The sequence below is a fragment of the Sycon ciliatum genome, chromosome 3 (genome assembly GCF_964019385.1).
Source record: "Sycon ciliatum chromosome 3, ocSycCili1.1, whole genome shotgun sequence".
In the NCBI taxonomy this organism is placed as follows: domain Eukaryota; kingdom Metazoa; phylum Porifera; class Calcarea; order Leucosolenida; family Sycettidae; genus Sycon; species Sycon ciliatum.
Window position 1 is genome coordinate 12506961 of NC_088645.1, and position 23308 is coordinate 12530268.

General features: G+C 49.9%; 2 protein-coding genes across 2 annotated transcripts in view; both read right to left on the reverse strand.

Moving 5' to 3' along the window:
* Positions 1 to 367: 367 nt before the first annotated feature.
* LOC135811460 (protein unc-93 homolog A-like) lies at positions 368 to 12036 on the reverse strand. The gene is made up of 5 exons (XM_065324701.1): positions 11011 to 12036; positions 8938 to 9051; positions 4102 to 4242; positions 2672 to 2936; positions 368 to 1710 (listed from the first exon to the last, which is right to left on the reverse strand). The coding sequence occupies exons 1-5, from the start codon at positions 11770 to 11772 to the stop codon at positions 1388 to 1390; spliced, it is 1605 nt and encodes a 534-aa protein (XP_065180773.1). The 5' UTR covers positions 11773 to 12036; the 3' UTR covers positions 368 to 1387.
* A 2782-nt stretch (positions 12037 to 14818) lies between these two features.
* Positions 14819 to 23308, reverse strand: part of LOC135811461 (protein unc-93 homolog A-like) — a 15360-nt gene continuing 6870 nt past the window's right edge. The window contains exon 5 of the mRNA XM_065324703.1: positions 14819 to 15294. Within this exon, the coding sequence (XP_065180775.1) occupies positions 15002 to 15294 (293 nt within the window). The 3' untranslated portion in view covers positions 14819 to 15001. The remainder of the gene's footprint in view (positions 15295 to 23308) is intronic.

Consider the following 23308-nt stretch of genomic DNA (forward strand, 5'->3'; position numbering starts at 1 on the left):
AAAGATTTGGGGAGTTTTACTGTACCGTACTACTAGATCGTTTCTGCTACACGGCCGGGCGCCGGGAAAGGCTCTCCCACAGATTGTAGCACAAAAGCCACGGGCAAGTGTCCCACTGAGGTGCGGTCGCTTGCCCGGACCGCTGGGGCGCGGACACCTACGAAGAGCAGCCTGTGACGTTTATTTTTTATGACAGAAAATCCGCAAAAAAAAGTTGGGCTTGTCCTTTCGCCTTTCGCGATTCTTTCATACCGTTCTCCACACGGCATGGAGCGCGCTTCGCACAGACTGGTCTCCGTATGAAAGCTACGCGGAGTTGAAACCAGGCAGTGGTAAAATAGTGAGTAGGTATTTTACGACTCTCTGGTTGAAACATGCACAGCGGCCGGCATCGGGATTTCTTTTTTTTAAATCTTTGAATAAATAGTACACGACCAAATCAAAGACAACAATACAGTGAATACAGTACTCAGAAGTACTCAATAACTTACGTGCGAGGTATTTGCAAAAAAGGGGAAAATAGGAATAATAATAAATAGGAAAATAAATAGGGCCCTGTGAAAATGTATAGCTGAGATACTTCACTAGTTTTGAGGGAAAGTTGCAAAATTTATAGAGATACCAGTATAAAACGGCGGCAGGTCCTTATTAGAAATGGATGGCCCAAAAGAAGATGGCATCAAGTAAGTAATAGTTCAAACTTGTGACAGCTCTGAAGAAAAAACCTGATAAGTTAAAAAAAATCGGAAGGTGAAAAAAACTGGGCGAGCTCTCAACTGGATTGATGCAATATTGACATCAAGGAGAAGTTCAACTGGACTAAAACATAAACTAAAAAAAGGTCTCGTGCAAGACCTTCAACATACGAGCATATACGTAAAACACTGTTGGCATCTAACTGCATGTACGCACGCTGCAACAGAATGTTTACAGAGGTCCTGTGTACAATCTGGCACCATCTGAGTGCAGACATCCTGCTGGATGTGGCAAGGTGCTTGACCGAGTTACAGCTTGTTAAAACCATCGGCGAATAGTCGTCAAGTTTTGACTGCATGGACGGATGTGGGTGTAAAAGAAGTGATGTGGTGCGCATGAACGGGAGATTTCAGTTGCAGAAAATCCGCAATAAGTGCTCGCTTATAGTGGGCAAGAGAAACGAGGGATGACTCTATGTGAATGCGCGTGCACGAGTGTGCGTGTGTATGCGTATGTGTGTGCGCGAGCGCGCATGCGTGTGTTCTGGTCTGCCGTAGTCCCGGGATCTCAAGCGCCACGTTCCGTACTGCAAATGCTAGTAGATAGTCCCTTCGTTATCACTGGCATCGGCAATGGACATCTTCAGGGTTCAAGGTGTGTTGCAATAAACATTGACTGCAGACAGCGCTACCTACGGAGACAGCCTGTTCTCATCAGAATGCTGGCTAGTATCTCCATCTCCATCACCACCCGGCTGCATTAGTTCAGTGTCGCTGGTACTGTCCAGCTTGGCCTCGGTGTCCGCTTTCCGTATCCTCCACTCCAGCACGGCGTACATGATCATCGAGAGCAGGAGCAGTGCCACGAGGAACCACAACTTGCGCTGCAGCTGTTCAAAGCACGAGTCAAAGCGAGAGCTGTAGAGCGCGCTGACACCGAAGCCGAACCCCTGCCAGGCGCGGTGGTTGGAGTAGGCCGCCTCTTGCTGGCTCGGGAACACCACACCGATAACAACTGCATGCAGGAGAGAATGGGGAGAAAACAGCAGGAGCATGGCACAGTGGACATAGTCATATCTACTACAGTGGAGATCGGACATAACGAACTTGCATATAACGACAGATTGAGTTTAGCAACACAATTCTGTTGCCCAAGTCGTTTAGTAAGTCCTTTGTGAAGATCGGGTTTAGTGACAGATTGAATATAGTGACATTTTGTTCTCTCCCAAAGGAGTGTCGTTAGATCCAATCTCCACTGTAGAATACATATAGCCCAAACAAGGCCGGTTGAGGCAGCTCCAAGCAGAGTGCTCAATGCACAAACGTACAGAGCAATATAAACACACAACAGCGGCAAACGGCTGTGTAGCCGTAACTTCAAGTTTCACGCTTTTCAGAGATCACCAGACAGTATACAATCTGGCGATCATCAGACACTATACATATAGCATGTCTCACTCCAATTCTGCCGCTGTCCTTTCCTGGCGAGACAGTGTTTCAAGTAGTGTGCTTACAAATTTTCAGTGTACTACTTTTCTTCTCGATGCATCTCTTTCATACCTAAAATTATATTATAGCCGCACAAACGCTGACACACATATAATCCAATAGGAAACTGCTTCTCTGTACCTAAATATTCTGTTTATCTAACCCGGTCTTTTGCCCTCAGGTATAAACATTTGAGCACCTAAAATTTCTGAAATTAGAGTAACAAGAAAAAAACGGAGAGAGAGAGAGAGAGAGAGAGAGAGAGAGAGAGAGAGAGAGAGACATAGAGACAGAAAGAGAGAGAAAGAAAGAGAGAGAGGGAGAGGGAGAGAGATAGAGAGAGCAGGGTTGCAACCAAAGCAATACAGCGCTGCGCTGTGCCTCCATAACCTGTGGCACATTCTGTACTTTTACAGCACTGGTCGTTACAGACAGATCGGCTACAGTTCTGACACGGAGGCTAGAACTTAACATACAGGTTAACTTACTGCTCATCTCAACATTCCAGATAGCGTCGGCGGCGCCCCACACAGCAGGAAGTGTATAGAGCACTGCGGCATTGGGAGAGCGTTGCCAGTACAACAGCACCATCAGCACTGCAATCTCCAGTGAGGCAGCGACGGCAGCAAGCAATGGCCGACCAGCGCGCCTCAGCATGACCGGCATTAGTGCGGTGACCAAGACGTTTGCGGCGCCGAACGAGGCAATGCTGAATCCAACGTTTCCAACGCCGAGACACGGCGCCACGAAGAACTGCCACACAAAGTACACACGAAACACACACACACACACAGCAACACCAGGAAATATTACTGTTATTGCTAGCACCTTCGCGATGTATTAAACCGGGTTTGCATACGTCGCTTGTGCCATATTCAGGACAATAAAGAAACAGAATTCGTTTTGGGTGAGCGGGGTCTCATCAGGAAATCAAAAGGTTAATCTAGCCTGTACTCGACTCCTAACAAACTTGATTTCTCGTATCTCAACAACAATAAGTAGAAAATTTCTCTTCTCAACTCCAATAACAAAGCGAGAAAAAAACATACAAGCACACGCGCACGCACACTAGGAGCGAAATGTAATCACTTGCGAAAGTTTCTAACTTTACAGTACGTATTTTATGATGCTTTCAAAAGTTGAGGCACAATGGCCTCCAACTGAGCAACGCCATACTGCTACTGCTGAGGACCAGAACGTTGCGTCACAGCAACGTTTGTCATCAGCTTGCTTCCTGTTCAGTGTTGATGCCGTAGAAATAACTGCACTCCCAGAGACGACAGTAAAATGCTGAAAGTTACCGTAGTTGTGTTTTCAGGTGCGCATAGAGGTTGCTCGCCGTTTTGCCATACTAACCATACGCTGCGGGAAATCCTGCAGGCAGCTGACTTCTCATCCTCGGATTTGGTAAAATGATCCCAAACAACAGAACGGGGAGCACGACCGAAAACAGTTTCTGACATGGGAACAGTGCGAACTCGAAACAAAAGAAAACTACGAAGTGGTCAAAGGAAGAGCGAGCAGCAAAATTTGTAAAGTACGAGTACTTGTGCTTTGTTCCGATGTTTGTCTACATGTCGTCAGATCGTGAACCGCGGGCGCGTGGGTCATGTAGGTCTATCGCCTGGCGCAGAGCTGGTCACAAGCACGCAGCTACACATTCTACAGGCGCGGCGTGTGAAACGATCGTGACTGATTGCCATGTTTTTACGGGTTTATCGTACCGTACGCATATCCTCAAAGTTCGAATGTTCGTGAGAACTACGAATGTTCGTTCGCTGTGGCCTAACGAACGAATATTCGAATGTTCGATATATTCGTTTCACCCCTAACGCACACACACACACACACACACACGCACACGCTCACACACACACACACACACACACACACACACAAACACGTCGCGCCGACTCACTTGTGTATAGTTGTTCGTGATCATCTCCTTGGCCATACCGGTAAAGAAGATCCAAGGAATGCACATCAGCATGTCAAAGTCACCAAGCAAACGAAGAGTAGCTGTAATCTGCTGCCAAGCAGTTGCAGACGCTAATCTTGCCTGCAAAAGCACACACAAAGGAGAAGAGACAAAGTCCGTTCTTAGTTTGAGGAGAAGAAGAGTACACTGTATGGCTGTGATCGTTCGGTCGGATCCAGATCCAGATCCGTCGGATCCACTGGATCTGCAGTGATTGATTGGTCGAATCCGGATCCAGATCCTTCGGATTTGGATCCGAGCAACCCTGCCCCGGGAGCAGGGTTGACTGGATCCATCGGATCCAAATGTGACCTTTGTGCGTATATGGTGGGTAAAAATTATTTTTGTACTCATTGTCGTACGACTAATCGGCTTTTGTTGACTTTTCGTACGACGTGCGCGATCAGTACGACTTTCGCCCTTTTGGGTGACCTGTCAGCGCCATTTTTTTACATCGTCAACATGGGAATAGCCAAGGTCCGAAAAAAAGTGATCGGTTGATTCTGAAGGATCCGACGGGTCTGAGATTTGGATCTGGATCTGGATCCGACCAAACGATCATAGCCTTAGAGGGGCCATCCGGCATTATCGATAATTTTCACGAAACGAAAAAGTTTAGTTATGACCCCCCCCCCCCCCAAACGAACAAATATATTGACTTGACAGCTAGAACGGATTGATGTTTTAGCTATCAATATTTTTCATAACGAAACTCTCCTCGACCCACCCACTCATGAACGAAACTTCTCGTTTTGTATAAAAGATTGATAAAAAATCAACTTGCTCGAAAAACCCGCCGAACCACGGTGCCGCTGGTGGGTTGAACAGCCACTCCACCGACAACGTCTTCGCCGCTGCTCGGAACGTTGTGCCGTTGTCTGAACGGATGCGGGCCGGCTCTCCCCACCGTGCACAGAACCGCCGGTACGCCAGGAGAAACTCTCTCTTCTCCAAGCTCCGCACCAGGTCGATGTGGACAGCTCGGGTGGTGCCGCACACGAACAGCGCGATCCATGCCTTGCCGCCATCCTTGACAAAGAGAGGGCCGGCATAATCCACTCCGCATAATCCAAAGGGACGCTGGTGCACCACGCGGTCTCGTGGTAGCGGTGCGGAAACTTCATCCGCGGCTCGCGCATCCTGCCGACGACAGATAACGCATTTGCTCTTCACGCTGCGCAACGCGCGTCGATCGCCAATGATCCAATACTGCTGCCGCGCGAGAGCTAGCACACTCTCGACACCCTGATGTAGCGACTTCAGGTGGAGATGGCGCAACAACATCTCGGCGACGTGGTGTTTAGCGAGCAGGACCGGGTGCTTAGCGCTGTACGTCTAGTCGCTTGACGCCAGCCGGACGCCAACTCGCATCACGCCGTCGTCGTCGATGAACGGCTGGTACTGGAAGAGCTTCGACTCCTTCAGCACCGGTTGCCCTGCCAACAGCCGTTTGACTTCCTCCGGGAAGAGCTCCAGCTGCACCTTCTGGAACACGAGTGCCCTAGCTCGTCTCTCCAGATCTTGAGTCGACAACGGTGGGCGGCTCTGGGAACGCCAGCTCAGCAGACGCTTGGCGACTCCCAGCAAGCGTGGCAACCTCGATAAGCGCGACCACCAGAGCTGCTCGGGCTCCAAGCTGGCGGTGACGACATTCACCTTCACTGGTTGCGACTCTTCTTCGGTGCACTCTACTGTTGGTCGCATTGGCCAGGCGGCCTTCTCAGGCAACCACTCGGGACCATGCTGCCAGCTCGATTGATGCAGCTCCTTCAGCGTCGCACCACGACTTGCCAGGTCGGCCGGGTTGTCGCTGCCTGGACAGTGATGCCACTCCATTCCGAGGCCGTTGGATACCTCCTGGATTTCGCTGACCCGGTTGGCGACGTACGTTCGCCAGCGATGGGGTTGGCCGGCGATCCACTGTAGCATCGTCATCGAATCCGACCAAGCGTGCGTCTCCTTGATAGGCAGGCGCACCTCTCCTGCGACGAACTGCAGCCAGCGACTGCCGACAAATGCTGCCTGCAGCTCCATCCATGCCAGGGTCTGCTGCTTCATCGGAGCGACCTTGGCCTTCCTGAAGATCAGCTCGCTGACGCTGGGCCACGTGGCGTAGATACAGCAGCCGAACCCGCTCTCAGAGGCGTCGACAAACAGATGTATCACTGCTTCGGCGCTGCAGCCGAGGTAGCGCGGCAGTGGCTGATGCTGCAGAGCTGTCCTCTCTCCCCACCATCGCCGGATCAACACCTGCATGCCTGCAGGCACCTGGTCGTCCCACGCGACGGCCTCCTGCCATAGCTCCTTGAGGAACAGCTTTCCCTGCAGGACGTACGGCGACGCGAACCCGAGAGGGTCGTACAGGCTGGCCACGCAATGCAGCAGCTGGCGCTTCGTCGTCGGATCGTCACAGTCTGGAGGCACCGGAATGCGCAGCGAATCCTCTTCGTCATTCCAGCAGAGACCGAGCACCTTGCCGCTCGACTGTACCTCGTCATCTCCAAGCGGAACATTGCACTTCCACTTCCGCAGATCCATGCCCGCTGTCTCCAGGCACGCGGTGCCGATCTTCTTAAACTGGCGTGCCGCGTCATTCGTTGGCACGCTGGCAATGCAGTCATCGATGTACAGACTGTCGCGCAATCGGCGCAAGACGTCTGCCTCGGTCGGCGTGGCATGCTCCAGCGGGGACTCCAGGTGCGTCCGCAGCACTGCTGTGAGCAGAAACGGTGAACAATTCACCCCGAACGGCACCCTCGCCAGTCGCCAGACCTGCATCTTGCCTGACGCATCGCTCCACAGGAATCGGAGATAGCGCCGGTCGGCCTCCTTCATACCGATCATAAAGAAGGCCTTCCTTTTGTCGTCTTGCACGGCGACCGGCTGTTCCCGGAACCGAATCAGCAAGCCTGCCAAGCTCGGTAGTAACGACGGACCCGGGCCCAGCAGAGCGTTCAACGACTCGCAGCCGGCCTGTGACGCGGACGCATTGAAAACGACGCGCGTCTTCGTCGTCGTGGATTCGGCCTTGAATACTGCATGATGCGGCATGTAGTATCCCGCCGTCGACGGGTCCGGCTCAAGCTCGATCGCGCCCAGCTCACCGTACTTGCACAGAAGAACGTCGTCATAAAGCGCCCGCCGGCCGTTGCCATGGCCTGCGCATAGTTGTCGGCTGGACGCTCCGCCGACTTTCAGAGCAGGCCGACTTCGTAGTGCTGTTCCTTCCGTGCGATAGGAAATGCTGGCAAAGGCACCGACTTGGAGGCTGGCTCCTCCATCTGCCACAGCATCTCCACGGCCGACGACTGCACCAGGCCGACCGAAATCGTGGGCCGACTCGCCGAGCCCCCGGGTGGGGGCGACTCGAGCTGGTGACCAGGGCCAGACAACACCCATCCCAGCTCCGATTTCCACACAAACTCTCCTTCAAACTGGCACTTCTGCGTAAGGAGGCTGTTCGATGCGTCGGCGCCCACCAGCAAGTGCGGCTCGGTCGGCACCTGGTCAGTCTCCTGGTCGCTCAGCGTGACGCCACGACTCTGCCACCGCTGGACACACGCGTCGGGAACTGGCTCGATACGCAAATCGAGGTCCGGCTTCTCGTACGCTCGGACAACATGCGTCCTGCCCTCCAACCCAGTCACGCGGATTTGGTACAGCCCGAACTCAGCCTCGACTTCCGTGCCGTCGAACGACCGCACCGTCATCCGGTGGCAGCCCACCTTCGGCGGGCGGACAGCGCGGACCAGCGCCGATGACACGAAGGACGCTTGGCTGCCGAGGTCGATGAAGACACGCACCTTCGCTCGCAGGGTTTCACCTTGCACCTCAACTTGTGTTTGCTGGCGATTTAATTTCGCCACTTGGTACCAATGTGCCAAAGTAAATCGCAGGCTAACGTTTTCATAGAGGCAAATGATACATGATTGAGCCATGGCTGCATGTAAGAGCAAACAACTACTGATCGATATCTTCTTTGAAAACCTCCGATCGGCCAAAGTTTGATGACACCCCAAAATTTCATTTCGAGATTGACCAAAGTTTTTCAACGGCCAAAAATTGTTGATTTTAAATACAGTATTTAGTTGAATGTAATTCCACGGGGGAAGTTCAGTGTGCTAACCGTGATGTGTAGAAAGAAAGTTAGTGCAGAACAAGAAATTAAGATTGAGAGCCAATTCAAGCTGACAGGTTGAAGTGTTGCAGGTATGCCTATTGGACCATATGGTAGCAAGCGGCGGCATGATTGTCTGTTCACTCTTTCTCTCACTTTCGCTCAACAACAACAAAATGTCTCTCCCCATCTCTCTAAGCCATACACACACACACCGTCAAACAGTCACACACACACACACGCACACACACGCACACATACACACACACACACACACACACACACACACACACACACACACACGAGTAACACGCACACACACACACACATGCCCCCCCCCCCCCCCCCACACACACACACACCAGGTACCAGGTACCATGTACACACACACAGGCACGCATGCGCAGGCACACACACTCACATGTACACACACACAGCAGGACCGTCGGAAGCAGTTTTTGATTCATCCGACCTTTCAGGTGTTCTGTATGATACGGCAGGTACGTCACGCTACTAAAAGGTGTTTGTGGCCAAAAACTGGGTCTGGCAATAACCTGACCAACCAGGCTGGTTCCGGTGGGCCTGAACACACACGTCACACACGATAGACACACACACACACAACGCACAGGGGTAAAACCTCAACATACGGCACTGACCTTTATGCTGGTTTCCGATGCATTTCCCACCAGACAGAATACACAGAATGCGACTAGCACCAGCACTGAATACACAATGAGTAATTCATAGCGCTCTTTGTCAGCAACCACCATCTGGAGAACACACACACACACACACACACACACACACACACACACACACACAGAATCACATGCCGAATGGCTCTCTTATTCTCTCTGAATTGTAAAGCAGCACATGAAATTGGATATTAGTAGCGAGCCAAAGATAATTTTAGAGGCAAAGGCACGCAAGTCGGGCTGTGACAAGTTAGTGAGTACATATCCAGGGCCGGCGTGATGCAGGCAAGTCAGGTACAGCAGGACCTAGTCACATAATGTAGGCAGCATGCCGCACATGCAGACCAGTACTGTAAAAGCCATTATTCTAACGTGGCGCATATATAACGATTTACTAAAATTGACTGTTTTACGTGTACCAAAGGTAACGATTCTCACTCATTCTCAACGCTCAATAGCAACAGTATTGTATCGATTTCTGTATAACAGTTTCTATTTTAACGACAGATTTCTCCTCGTTAACTCGTTAGAGTAAGCACTTCGTTATAAATATGGCTTTTACAGTAATCACAGTGGCATACTGCTGTACATGGCATCTGACTTCACATCGGTGAGTTTGTGTTTGTAGCATAATGTTTGTTGGACGCGGACGTGTGGGAGTACTGTAGTGTCGCGTATAAAAGCATGACCCGTATAGAAGCATGACTCGAACAGAAGCCGATTTTTGCAAAGCGCGCCGTGACACAGAAGCACGATTTGAATAGAAGCCACTCTTTGCAAAGTACATGTGCGCGTACATGCGTGGCAGCATGCACTGCACAGTGCAGACTGATGATGTTGACGTAGAAACATGTCTTGAATAGAAGCATACCTTGAGTAGAAGCATGGTTTGAACCGCGGCGTTTACGGCCGTGAGCACCTGCTTTTATACGCGACATAACGGTACTCTTTGTTTCGCACCCTTCTTTTCCCCCGCCGGTTCAGGGGCCATCCATAAATAGATACATTGTTTTTGTTTAGAAACGAAAACTAGTCGTTTGGGGGGGGGGGGGGGGGCAGGGGGTTGATCGCCTGCTCGTTTCTCGAAAAATATCGATGCACAGTTTTGTATGTGTGAGCATGTCCAGAAAAAAAGCCAATAAAATATTAATACTATTGTACCATCTGTATGACATTGTGTTCGTTTCTCAAGGAGGGGGAGGGGGGTTGAAGAGAAACGACTGCTTTTCGTTTCTAAACGAGAGAGCTTGGAAGCTCAGGGCCCTACGCTATGCTTTTTTGCCCTTGATGACCTAGACAAAAGAAACATAGGGATGTTATAAATTCTTATAAGTTACATAGGGATGTTATAAATTCTTATAAGTTTCTACTTTTTGTTTTTAGACATAACCTGAGATTCGAACCCACACTATCGCCCTGCATGCATCCCCCGATACACTTCGCATACATACTAATTCTTCCAAGTTGCTTCACGTTATGACCTTGTATTTGAAAGCCCTATTTGAATACGCATTGTGGCCAGCCGTCTTTGATTGTACGGTACGGAACGGGATAGGTACGGGACAGGTACGGGACAGGTACGGGATAGGTACGGTCGAGGGTGATACGATACCGTCTACCGCCTTGATGACGGCAAAAAAAGAAAAGGGATGTTATAAATTTTTCAATTCTCCTATTTTTTCAGGCATTACCTGGGATTCGAACCCGCACTATCGCCCTACATGCATTCCCCCATACACTTCGCATTCTTCCAAGTTGCTTCACGTTATGATCTTGCGTTTGAAAGCCCTATTTGAATATTGCGGCCAGCTGTATGTGGCCAGCTAGCTGTGTTTGATGATACGGTACGGTACGGGACAGATACGGGATAGCGCCAGGCGTGAGACAAACACACAAACAAACACCAAATTAAAGCTGTGTGGACCCTGGCTAGCGCCAGACGTTACTGAAGTAACGTCTTCTGCATAGCTACGGGAATAAATATCGGTATTTACGGACACGGGGCCCTTGTAGTGCCAAAATCATTGTCCATACCTTTTCTTTGGAGTCCGTGCACTGACGGACGTGCCCAGCCGAGCCGTTGCCATGGAAACTGGTGGGATTTTCGAGTATGAGCGAGGAGAGCAGCGGGCCGGTGAAGTAGGACATCACCAGGCCGACGAACAGCATGCTGCTGAAGCGTGCGATCATCGGGGCGCGCGCCACCCGGTAGATGCTGGCGTAGTCGATGGCCGCCGTGGTGGTGATGACGCTCAGCGACGCCATGAACATCATCATGAACATTCCCATGAGCGTGCACGCCGACAGGAACACTGCCGGCAGCACCTCGAAGTGAGCGCCCAGGAACAGCGCCACCGGCAGCATGCACAGGCGCAGGACGCGCGGCGGGCCCAGTCGCCGCAGCAGCACCGGCGCCAGGAACGTCACCGAGATGATGCCGAGTCCGTAGAGCAGGCCCAGGCAGCCCTGACCCAAGCCACCGACCGAATTGATCGAGCTCTCCAGTGACTGTATGCCGAATATGGCCGTCAGCACGCACATACTGCCCAGTATCATCAGCAGACAGTTGAGCGCGTGCACCCTAGAGTCCTTGGTTTTCCTGTTGACATCCCACGACGATTCCGTGGAGTCATCACTCAGCTCCGCAACGGCAGCGGCCTCAGCTTCGGAGCCTGCACTGCCGCTCCGTGGCCTCGCCGCATCGTGCAGCCGCCCGGAACAGCACTTGGCGCGAGCAAGGTCCAGAATGCCGTGCATTGCATCTCGCAATATAGCGGGTCGTCGCTCCCTGACCATGATGAAGCGTCGGCAGCGTAGCGAGTCAAGTAAATATTCCAAAAATTTTAAATTTGGACAACACTACGATCATGTACTACCGATACTGTACTCTACGATCATACCGCATAACAAATTTCGGAATATTCTGCCCCCATGCTCTCTACCCACTAGTCTGAGGACAATGTCCAAACACAACTTGGGAAATCTCTATGCGCGAACTTCACCATTCCCACTCTACTCCACGCCCGTCTACTTGCAGCTGTGTCTGTGAAGCCTGCATGGATGATCCTCTGACAAACAAAACTTCAAAAATTAATTTGATTCCGAACATGAAAATGAATGATGAAGCACCTTCGCCCTGCAAAGACGTGCATGGCCCTGCTGGCCTGGGTGAAGTCGAGGGAGTTGTAGACCGTAGCCAGCGTAGGCGTAAGGGTTTGTACGACTCCCTGGGCATGCATGCTAAATGCCTGGTCTGCTGATCTGGTGAAGTCGAACAAGGGCAGATTTTTGGCGTGTGGCAGAGCGTGCATGAAATGTAAGACATTAGTAGTTGTAGACTAGACTGTAGTTGTATAAAGTCGGCACCCGCGAGTTTGTCTCGTAGCTTTATATGGGAGGCGCTAGGCCGCGGGGGGGGGGGGGGGGGGGCGGGGGCGGGGATTGTCAGTCCACCGCGGTACCGCGTACCGGTACGGGAAGATGCGGTACATGTCATCAAGAGTACAGAAGAGTAGGGCCTAGGCATAGGGCCCATAATAATATTAGGGGGGTTATGTACTCTTGATACTACCCAATCCAGAGGCAGAACTTTAATTTTGCGTAGATCCAAGATCTACAACTTCTACTCCCTATCTTTTTATCCCTGCGCCTAGACTACAGTGCATTACTCAGTGACTCGACTCGAGTCTTGATATGGGTACAAACAGTACAAGCAAGAGTATATACCCCCACCCCGCACCCCCCCCCCCCCCCCCCCGAGTGTGCAACGCCTGATGCAGCTCAGCATAGGGTTTTGGTCGAGCATAGTCGGATCTACTGGTGTCATGCGTAGAGTCTACACTCCACACCACGTTTGGTGAAGAAAAGTCGTGCTGGAGCACACAAACTACCGTACTGGCAATATACATGTATGTTGCCGCGTAACGCAGGGGGGTGCGGCGTAACGCGCGACCAGGCTTGTGCGACAAATTTTCGTTGCGTTCGTAACGCACGTCCGGCGGGGTGCGGCGATCTTTTCATTGCAGTTTGCAAAAAAATGATGCGGCAATAGCAAAAAAATGATGCGGCAATAGCAAAAAAAGGACTGCGGCAATAAAGAAACCTGTGTAACGGCTCCTGTGCGACTTTGCATGTAACGCCCTGCGTGCGGTAAACATGTGCCAATGTAACGCTTCATGGCCTCACTGCGACCATATATATTGCCAGTACGGTATACGGCCCATGTTTTACCAATGCCAGGACCCCAAAAATGTCTTGCTCGCGACCAGGATGAGCCCGGAATCAGATCTGTACGGTAAGACGCAACGATCCGATTACGCTCGACCAAAACCCCATGCAGAACTGGATCAGGCGTTGCACACTCTGGGGGGGGGGGGGGGGGGGGGTATGCACTCTTGGTACAACGGTATGTACTCCCACGGAATGGCAGGCCGACCGGCCAGACGGGGTGCTGTGGGCTGAATACTAGTATGCTGTCATTATGCACATACAGTAAAACCTGCCAAGAAGACCACCTGTCCAAGAAGACCACCTGTCCAAGAAGACCACCTGTCCAAGAAGACCACCTGTCCAAGAAGACCACCTGTCCAAGAAGACCACTGAAGCCAGGATCAAGGAATGCTATTTCCAGTCAAATAACCCTGGATAAGGAGACCACCACCTGGTGACAGAGACCACATTTTGAAGGTCCCTTGAGTGGTCGTCTTAGACAGGTTTCCCTGTACTTCAAGTAGTAATATTATGATCAGCCACCACCACTACACAAAGGCCGTTGACGCTGCAAATTTTATTCAAAAGAAACGAAATCTCCAAATTTTCGCCCTTGGGGTCACACGCAATGGTGTAAGTCTTGTGTCATTCAGGACCTGCCCAGTGCAGTGAGTGTGAGCAGTGCCTGGCCCAGTGTGAGCAGTGCCTGGCCCAGTGTGAGCAGTGCCTGGCCCTGTACTAGTTTGGTCTACACTATAGACAGTTCAAAGTGCCAGACAACGTTAGTGGAACAGTGTCGAACAAACAACGGGCACTGGTACCCAATTGTGATCTCGATATGTCACATACATGTACATGTAAGTCAAACTGTTCTTAAAAAATACAAACAAGCACGCGCACGCGCACACTTTTTTGTTTTGCAGATCCCCTCTCGTAACCACATTTGTGACCGGAGAACACGCCAACACAAGTCATGAAACCATTTTCTGCGATGTGATGCGTGACACGCAATCCAATGTGACGAGCTACTGCCCCGCTGCTTTCTGCCACTGGCTATCCAGGACCGCCGGAAGCAGTTTTCGATTGGTCCGGTAGTATCATGGCCTTTTATACGTTGTGCATAATATAGCGGGTACACAATGTCACATGACAGCGGGTACACATGTCACATGACCGCCACAGGAGGAAACATGTGTTGGTGGCCAAAATATTGGTCCGGTAAGGGACCGTCCATAATTATCGATCTTTTACTTGTACACGAAGAGAAAAAGTTTCGTTTGTGGATGGGTGGGTCAAGGAGAGTTTCGTTTAGAAAAATATTGATATCTTGCTATCAAGTCAATCTATTTTTCGTTCAGGTGGGGGGGGGGGGGGTGGGTGGGGGAGGGTCCTAACCCAAACTTTTTCGTTTCTTGAAAATTATCGATAGTGCCGGATAGCCCCTAATGACCTGACCGGTTCCGGCGGGCCTGCTATGCTAGTCTGTGTTGTTCTGTGGCATGCCACCACACGGGTGACCCCCACCTCCCCCCCCCCCCCCTCCATCCCCACCTGTACTCTCTTGTACCATCATAATTCAATGTGACGGACCCCACGATAGGCGGTCAGACTTTGGGTCATCCTAATAAAGTTATTATTATATTTTATTATTAATATTGTGAATTGTGAAGAGAGACTGCGTGTGCTCAGGATGGCAGTCGTGAGTCAATCAAGTGTCAAGTTCGGCAAGAAGCAAGTGTTCCTCGTTGGAACAACCAACTTCAGTATTATTGTGGTCGGGCTATTTCAGAATTTTGAATATACTCTGGAGATAGGGTTAGGCGTCTGTGTGCATATTGTCCAAGCGAGCCAGTTCAAGAGTGGTGCCTTGCTTCTTACGGACACACTGCGCCTGGTGCCGCCTTCTCTGCCTCAGCTCAACAAAAGCGTATGTAAGAGCAGCCAATACGGAATACATCAGTATGTAGCCTAGCTTGATACGCATCTGTGGCACGCACTTGCCTATTCGCTGGCTATAGAGGGCGCCGAGCGACAGTCCGAGGCCCTGCCACACTCGGAAGTTTGAGCTGGCCGCCTCTTGGTCTCTGGGAAAGGCAATGCCGATCATGACTGCAGGCACAGCAACACGCACAGCAACACACATACACACACACACACACACACACACACACACACACACACACACACACATACACACACACACACACACACACACACACACACACACCCACCCACACACACACACACACCCACACACACACACACACACACACACACACACACACACACACACACACACACACACACACACACACACACACACACACACACACACACACACACACACACACACACACACAGCAACATGCACAACACAAGTCGGGTGTAAGCGCAATGGGTAAGCATGGTTCTAGCCAAAGGGGGGGAGGGGGGGGGGGAGGAGGGGGCACAGCCCCCCCCCCCCCCCTACTCTGTTTGCGCGCCCCCTGTGAAAAGTGCCGCCCCCTACTCATTTTCCGATTTTCGTGTTTTCATGCAATTCAACGAAAATGCAGTGGGAAGTCGGTACTAGATGGTTCATAAAGGCACATTTGTCTGGGGCGAAGTCGGGGATTCGACCCATACGTTGCATTAGCGTGGCAAGACAGTATTGGAAAGTGGAAAAATGGGATACAGGGTAACTGTATCCCATGCCCGCCCCACTACTAGTTTGACCTGGCTAGAACCATGGGTATGACCACATCATTCGCTACCCGGGAAATCCTCTTTTCCTACGCAGGCTTCTTAGTTCAGTTTAGTTTTATTCCAAGCAACACATGGCTGGGGTAGCCAATGACCACTTTGCGTGGCGATTGCAGGGTTTTATAGCCTACCACATTGTACAAGTACGGTGTTGGCTACTGCATTCCGACCCCTGATTTTCGTCCTCGAGTGCAGCACCCATTCTAGTAATCTCTATTTGGGAAAAATTTGGTTGTGAGCAACACTGGCTCACACTCAAATAACTGCTTTTCACCAGAAAAATATTTTATTTCAACGTTTCGGTCATGAAATAACCATTATCAGGAATGAATTGGGCACACCGGTTAGGATTGCAGTATTTGACAGTGTACAAATTGTGCAGTGTTTATTTTTGCAATGTAAGTGCACCCAGCTGCGGTCGGATTTCAATCGCCCCCACTCCAGCATAGCCAATGGATGCGAAATGTCAACTTGCGGGTCATTTTAGCGAGCCTACTCACCTGTTGTTCGGATGTCAGTATAGAGCATAATGCAATGACGTCAAATACGCCATATATGGGAGCTAGCTGAGTGGCAAAATGCCCATTTACGGGTAAAATGCGTACAGAAACCCTATGTATAGAGAAGCGTTGTGTGGCAAACATACTACATGTATGTGACGTGTATTGCATATCCTCTATAAGGCATGCCTTTGTACAGAACATCATGGTTAGGCTGTCATCACACTACGGAACAAAGCGCTGCGTCTACGGCCACGTAAGGAGTTTTTGGTCGGTTGTCATGATGATCCGTATACGGGGTGAAAACGGGAGCAGAGGAAACGGCAAACGTAGACATGGTAGGGAGAGGTGGGGGAGTATACAAATTTTCGGATGAACGGGCGTATGGCCCTCAGTCTTTTTTTCCAGGCGACCTTGTACGTGCGTTTCAATTCTCAAATTTCTCCAAAAACGTGACTGCGTATACGGGTCAAGATCGGTGCAAGTTTGATGACACGACCGCCCGTTTTGGATTTTTCACACCGTAGACGTAGACGTGAATGGGAGTCAGCGAACGTAGTATGATGACGACCTAACTATAGTTGCGCTCGGTGAAAACCGACCAAAAGTGCATATTTGGCGCCCTCAGCTTGCATGGCGGCCCTTGACGTCCTGGAAGTGGTACGAATGCGGCTGAACGTAACATGGGGAAAATATTAAAGGGGAAGTTAAGGCAAAAATTAAAATTTCACCAGTTGTAGTCTTCGGGTTGCTGAGTCGAATGGTCTTGGTCCGAGAAAGCTGAGACGCTCCCTTCCTACTTGAATCCCAATCGAACTCGCGCACTTCCACCGAAACTGGGTGACTGCGCCCTACGAGATGGGGATTTGTATGCAAAATGTCACTAAAAGCGCCATTTCGTTCTTATAAAAGCACGGATGACCGCGATTGGCCCATATGTTGTAGTCTTTTGGACGCTGAGTCGACTGGTTTTGGTCCGAAAAGGCTGCGATGCAGCGTTCCTCCTTTATTCCCAATCGAACATGGTTGAAGAAGCGGTCACGTGCTCCTGGGTGCCAAAATCACCTGGTCACCACGCCAGCAGGCGACAACTTTCACACCAAGGTTCAACTCGAGTGACAGGACTGCACCCAAAAAAGGTCAAAACAGGCTGTAAGTTGTACCCTGCAGGCACGGTGACCAGGTGACTGGTGTACGCAGGAGCACGTGACCGTTTGTTCAACCATGTTCGATTGGGAATTAGGGGCGAACGCTGCATCGCAGCCTTTTCGGACCAAAACCAGTCGACTCAGCGTCCAAAAGACTACAACATATGGGCCAATCGCGGTCATCCGTGCTTTTATAAGAACGCAATGGCGCTTTTAGTGACATTTTGCATACAAATCCCCATCTAGTAGGGCGCAGTCACCCAGTTTCGGTGGAAGTGCGCGAGTTCGATTGGGATTCAAGTAGGAAGGGAGCGTCTCAGCTTTCTCGGACCAAGACCATTCGACTCAGCACCCCGAAGACTACAACTGGTGAAATTTTAATTTTTGCCTTAACTTCCCCTTTAATACAAATACAATGATGTAATCGGAACTGTCCCAGGGGACCAGCTTTGACCTTCAGGTCGGAATCCAGTGAGCGTAACTAGCTGACTGTATCCTAAAATTTTAGACGAGCAGCTTCCACACAGTCACACGATGCATTCCGGCCGGAAACCCATGATTGAAATCCCTGCTACGTCAGGGGTCGTCGCAAAAGGTTTTTTGTCGTCCTTGTTGTTGTTGTCGTCCCTGTTGTTGTTGTCGTTGTTATTGTTGTTGTTGTTGTTGTTGTTGTTGTTGTTGTTGTTGTTGTTGTTGTTGTTGTTGTTGTTGTTGTTGTTGTTGTTGTTGTTGTTTGAAATCTTTTATTCTCACGACGGCCTGTGGCCAATAAGAGAAATGTTGTTGTTGTTGTTGTTGTTTCAAATCTTTATTCTCACGATAGCCAGTGGCCAATAAGAGATAATAGTGTAAGAAAGGAGAAAGAGTGAGGAAGAATTGGGTGGGCAGGGCCTAGGGGTTAATGACTACTTAAGTGTACGGGCAGGGGTGGTCGCCACACGAGCATACAGAGTTGCGTACTTAAGTGTACGGGCAGGGGTGGTCGCTACACGAGCATACAGAGTTGTGCAACAGCAGGGATATCTCGGATTTGAAGGGAGTACGAGAAGGGATTTCGCGAAGCTGGGTGGGCAGGCAATTAAAGTAATGAAGGGCCTTGTACAGGGGAGAATGGAGACAGCGGTCAGTCCGCGGAGTTGGCAAGTGCCAAGTACGAGAGCGACGTAAATTATACGAAGGTTGCACGTTGCTAGTAGTATGCAGCGAGAGTATATGTGGTGGGGCATAATTGTGGCGCAGAGAATGCGCGAAGAGTATATGTTTAACTTTAAAGCGTGAAAATAATGTTGGCCATTTGATGCGATGCAAAAGGTGGGAGTGTTCTAAGTGTGTGTAAAGGGGAAGGTGGAGACATATTCTGGCGGCTTTCCGCTGGAATCGTTCTAGCCTGTCAAGGGAAGTGTGGGACAACGGTGTGAGAGCATTGCTCGCATATGAGAATATAGGTAGTATGTATGTCTGATAGATGCGAGATAAAGAATCACTGGTGAGTGTAGACCTTAGTCTAAAAAGAATATTGAAAGACTTGAGTGATTTTTTGACTATGTATTCAACATGCTCCGTCCAACGGAGGTCATGCTGAAAGATTATTCCGAGGTGTTTGTGTTTTTGTGCTACGGTAAGCGGACTATTCCTGAGGGTGATTGTTGTTGTTGTTGTTGTTGTTGTTGTTGTATTCTTTTATTTCAATTCGCTCAGGGCACAGGCAATACTGCCTTCTCACCGGAGAGAGGATTCTCCGATTCCTACCAAAACGAAAAATCTACGATATGAATATGTATGAGAAAGATATGAGAAAAATGAATAATGATGATGTCGGATTACGATAGTTTAGTTGTTATGCGAGATTTCCCTGACGATTACAGATAAAGCGCTTCTGGAGGCAAATGTCCAGAAAGGATGCGAGAACAAAAACAAACATTGTTTATGTGGTACTCGGACCCCCTCCCCTCCCTCTGAAATAAACGCAGCTTGCTATGCTCGACGACGAAAATCGCATGCATGTGCATGTACAGTGTATAGCGTTGGTTGATTTAGGGCACCCCTACCCCCCCCCCCCAATGATGTTCGTTTCAGGGACGACAAAAAACCTTTTGCGTCGACCCCTAGCTTAGTCGGGCCTATTAATATAAGGCGATGGGAACGGAACATGATTGTGCAGCATACAAGTCATGTGTATGGCCATGAACACAGGCAGCATATCCGCAACACACTACTCGATGATGCTCTTCCCCATGAGGCTATATAGTCTGTATAAGGAAGTCCATCGTGATGTCACAGTGCACGTTTCACCCATACACACGTGCATATCAAGCCAAACCAGCTTCAGCATCTATACTTGGTAGGATCTATATTTTTTGTTTTGTTTTTGGTCAATGTCGGTGAGCCAGAGCAAGGGTTTCAGCTTGTGACTTATTAGGGCGCTTTAAAACTGAGGAGCTGCTCCTGCGCCTTAAAGGGGAAGTTAAGTCTAAAATCAAATGTTCACCAGTTGTAGTCTTCGGGGTGCTGAGTCGAATGGTCTTGGTCCAAGGAAGCTGAGATGCTCCCTTCCTCCTATAATAATAATAATAATAATAATAATAATAATGACAGTTCGCATTTCACTCATTGCATGAGGTCAACGCATCTGTTAACAATTTCGAGCCAAGCAGCTCTATCAGAAGCAGATTGCACAGCATCCAGAAGCGACAGATTAATGCATTGTAAGTCTTTGTGCGGACTGTTGACGCAGTCCGCACAATGGCAGCGGACCGACAGGCATGGCGTGGAGCCCGCCCCACCTAACAGGACTGACCAGACATGTTGTATGCATATTCTATTTTATTTTATACTTTGGATGAAGTTTTCCATTAGTCATATTTGTGTTGTTGCTAACGGCTTTTGTTGACGTCACTTCTGTCATTTCATTGTATCGTATTACTCTTCAGACATCAATCCTGAATGGCATAAGCGAAAGTGGCACCCCCGCCACCTACGCGGACATGCTTTTAATAAATAAAATATAAAGTCTTTCTTGACAACGTCGATCCATCTCAGACGTGGTCGTCCTCGGGGTCGTCGTATGTCTGTTGTGTTGATTGACATTAGGAGGGCTTGGAAAGAGGACGATTCTTCGCCTTCCCTCACTACATGGCCGAACCACAGCAGTCTCCGTTGCCTGCAGACTTGCGATAGTGGGGTCTGCTCGGTTCTGGCATGCATTCGAGATTCGTTGTGGGTACGTGATACCAATGATGGTACGTAGTTTCTTCCGGTGCCATACATTGACGACGTCGGTTAATGTTTGCGATAAGGTCCAAAGCGCACAATTATACAGCAAGACAGGCAATATCAGGCAGGAAAACATACACAGCCTGGAATTCAGGTTGTGGCGTTTCCATGGAATGCTTGCAAATGCCCGATTTGCAGCAGACACTCTGGCTGCTATGTCTTCTGCTGTGCCTAGCATACTCCCCAGCAGCTTCACTGATTTCCAGGAATCATCTTCCTTGGTCACAGTGAAATATTGAGTTTTTGCCACGTTCAGCTTCAGATTGGGTTCACACACACGGACGGTTTCTTCCACAGATGATCGCTCGTTCTGATGGGCAGTGGTGTCGTCTGCGTATTGTGTGAAAGTTGCTGGTAGGTCTGACGCGGGTAGAGCTTGCTCTCGGATCTTACGCATGGAACCTTCGGCGTAAGTTATAAACATTATTGGTGACATTGGGTCACCCTGGACGACGCCGATGTTCGTTGGAAATGGTTTGCTTAGTTGTTTACCAAGCTTCGTGCGGGCTGTTGTGTTTGATACTAGGACTGCAGTGGTGGACGTTGGTGCGCCAGCAGTGGCTAACCTCTCCAGAGCAACCTGACGAATGACAGTGTCAAACGCACCGCTGAAGTCCAATAGTGCCGATGAATATGACCAGTCGCCAAGTAGTGCGCGCTCACACATCGTCCTGGCGTAAAAGACACCATCCGTGGTCGATCTGCCAGGGCGGAAACCAGCTTGGCTCTCTGCCACATATGACTGTACATGGAGTGTGTGTCGTCGGGTGAGTATTGACGTCAAGATCTTACGGACGACGGAAAGGAGCATAACGGGGCGGTAGCTTTTTGGATGTCCTAGAGGCTTGCCGGCTTTGTAGATGGGAACGATGAGGCCGCAGCGCATGTCGTCAGGACAGTACTCTGTAGCTTGAACAGCGTTGAAGAAATTCGTCAGCCAGGGTGCGAAAAGGTTTTTAGCTGACTTCAAAGCATCAGCACTGATACCATCAGGACCGACAGCACCACCAGACTTCTGCTTGATAATTGCAGACCGTACTTCTTCAATTGTGAATGGATCTTCCTCATTCGATTGCTGCCTGAGGTCGAGTGGCTGGCCATCAGTGTAAAATACCGATTCATAATATTCATTAAAGGCATTAAGATTCCATGAGATGTCTGCCATGATTCTGCCGTCTGCGTCAGCAAGACGCACAGGCGCAGCCTTCTTCCCAGAGCGTAGTTGGCGTAAGTTGTTGATGGCGTTGAAGTAGGACCGTGGGTCAGGGCGTAAAGCATCTACTTCAACAGCCTTACGTTGCCAATATTGCTCGCCCTCCTTCTGTAGTATCCTTCGAATCTCGTGGAGTTTTGCAGATCTTTCAATCTTTAAAGCTTTACGTTGCTCTGGATCAGGTTCAGCGTTTATGCGGCAGTGCAGATTCTTCTGTTCAGTGGATAAGGATGCAACGCGAGGGTTCGTGCTTGCTTTCGGAGCAGAACCAGTGGGCACTTTCCCGAATGCATCCTGCGCTGCATCATGCGTAGCCCAGACGAATCCACGCCACGCCTTATCCACGGAGTCATTGTCGATGTTTGCGGAGAGTGGAAGCAGAGAAGGTAACTTCTCCTTGAGACGGTCGCAGAACAGTTTCGACGATTCAGCGGTTGGACGGTTATAGCGATTGAAACATGGGTCTTGTTGTTTGACGGTCGGATGGACTTTAGAAAGTGCGATGCCAAGAACTGCAATAACAGGGTGATGATCAGAGCGCGTGGTGAAGCCTCCAAACGATCTTGCATCTAGAACCGCGGCCATGGTGGAACGTTTTACTATCACGTAATCTATCATATTCCGCACAGGCTTTCCATCCGCATGCACTAAACCATCAGAAAACCATGTTGAGCGATGTTGCATCCTGTGCTTGAACAGTGTGTTGGTTAGCACCAGCCGGTTGTCCTCGCAAAATTCTACAAGTCTGCATCCATTTGAGTTTGATATAGTGTGTTTAGAGTAGCATCCAACAGGGCTGACAGATCCCGGCCTCGAACTCCCAACTTTAGCATTCAAATCTCCTAATATCCATAATTCGTCACGGTTCTTCGTTTTCAATACAACATTGTTGAGAAGTTCGTAGAAGTTGTCAGCTTCCTGAGGGTTGATGGTGGATCGTTGAAGAGTTGGGCATAGCAGCACACGACCGTGACAGCTCGACTGTCAGGTCGCGGGCTGAGTACCATTCGTACAGATCCTCCTATAATCCCGATCGAACTCACGCACTTCCACCGAAACTGGGTGACTGCGCCCTACTAGATGGGGATTTGTATGCAAAATGTCTCTAAAAGCGCCATTTCATTCTTATAAAAGCACGGACGACCGCGATTGGCCCATATGTTGTAGCCTTTTGGACGCTGAGTCCACTGGTTTTGGTCCGAAAAGGCTGCGATGCTGCGTTCCTCCTTTATTCCCAATCGAACCTC

Bases quoted from the DNA above. Each gene is read 5' to 3' on its own strand.
- LOC135811460 (XM_065324701.1), bottom strand. From the start codon at position 11,772: ATGGTCAGGGAGCGACGACCCGCTATATTGCGAGATGCAATGCACGGC. The intron at 4,243-8,937 runs GTCAGTGCCGTA...GTGCTTTTGCAG, and splicing joins CATCGGAAACCAGCATAAAG to GCAAGATTAGCGTCTGCAAC. The intron at 2,937-4,101 runs GTGAGTCGGCGC...TTTGTGTGGCAG, and splicing joins TCACGAACAACTATACACAA to TTCTTCGTGGCGCCGTGTCT.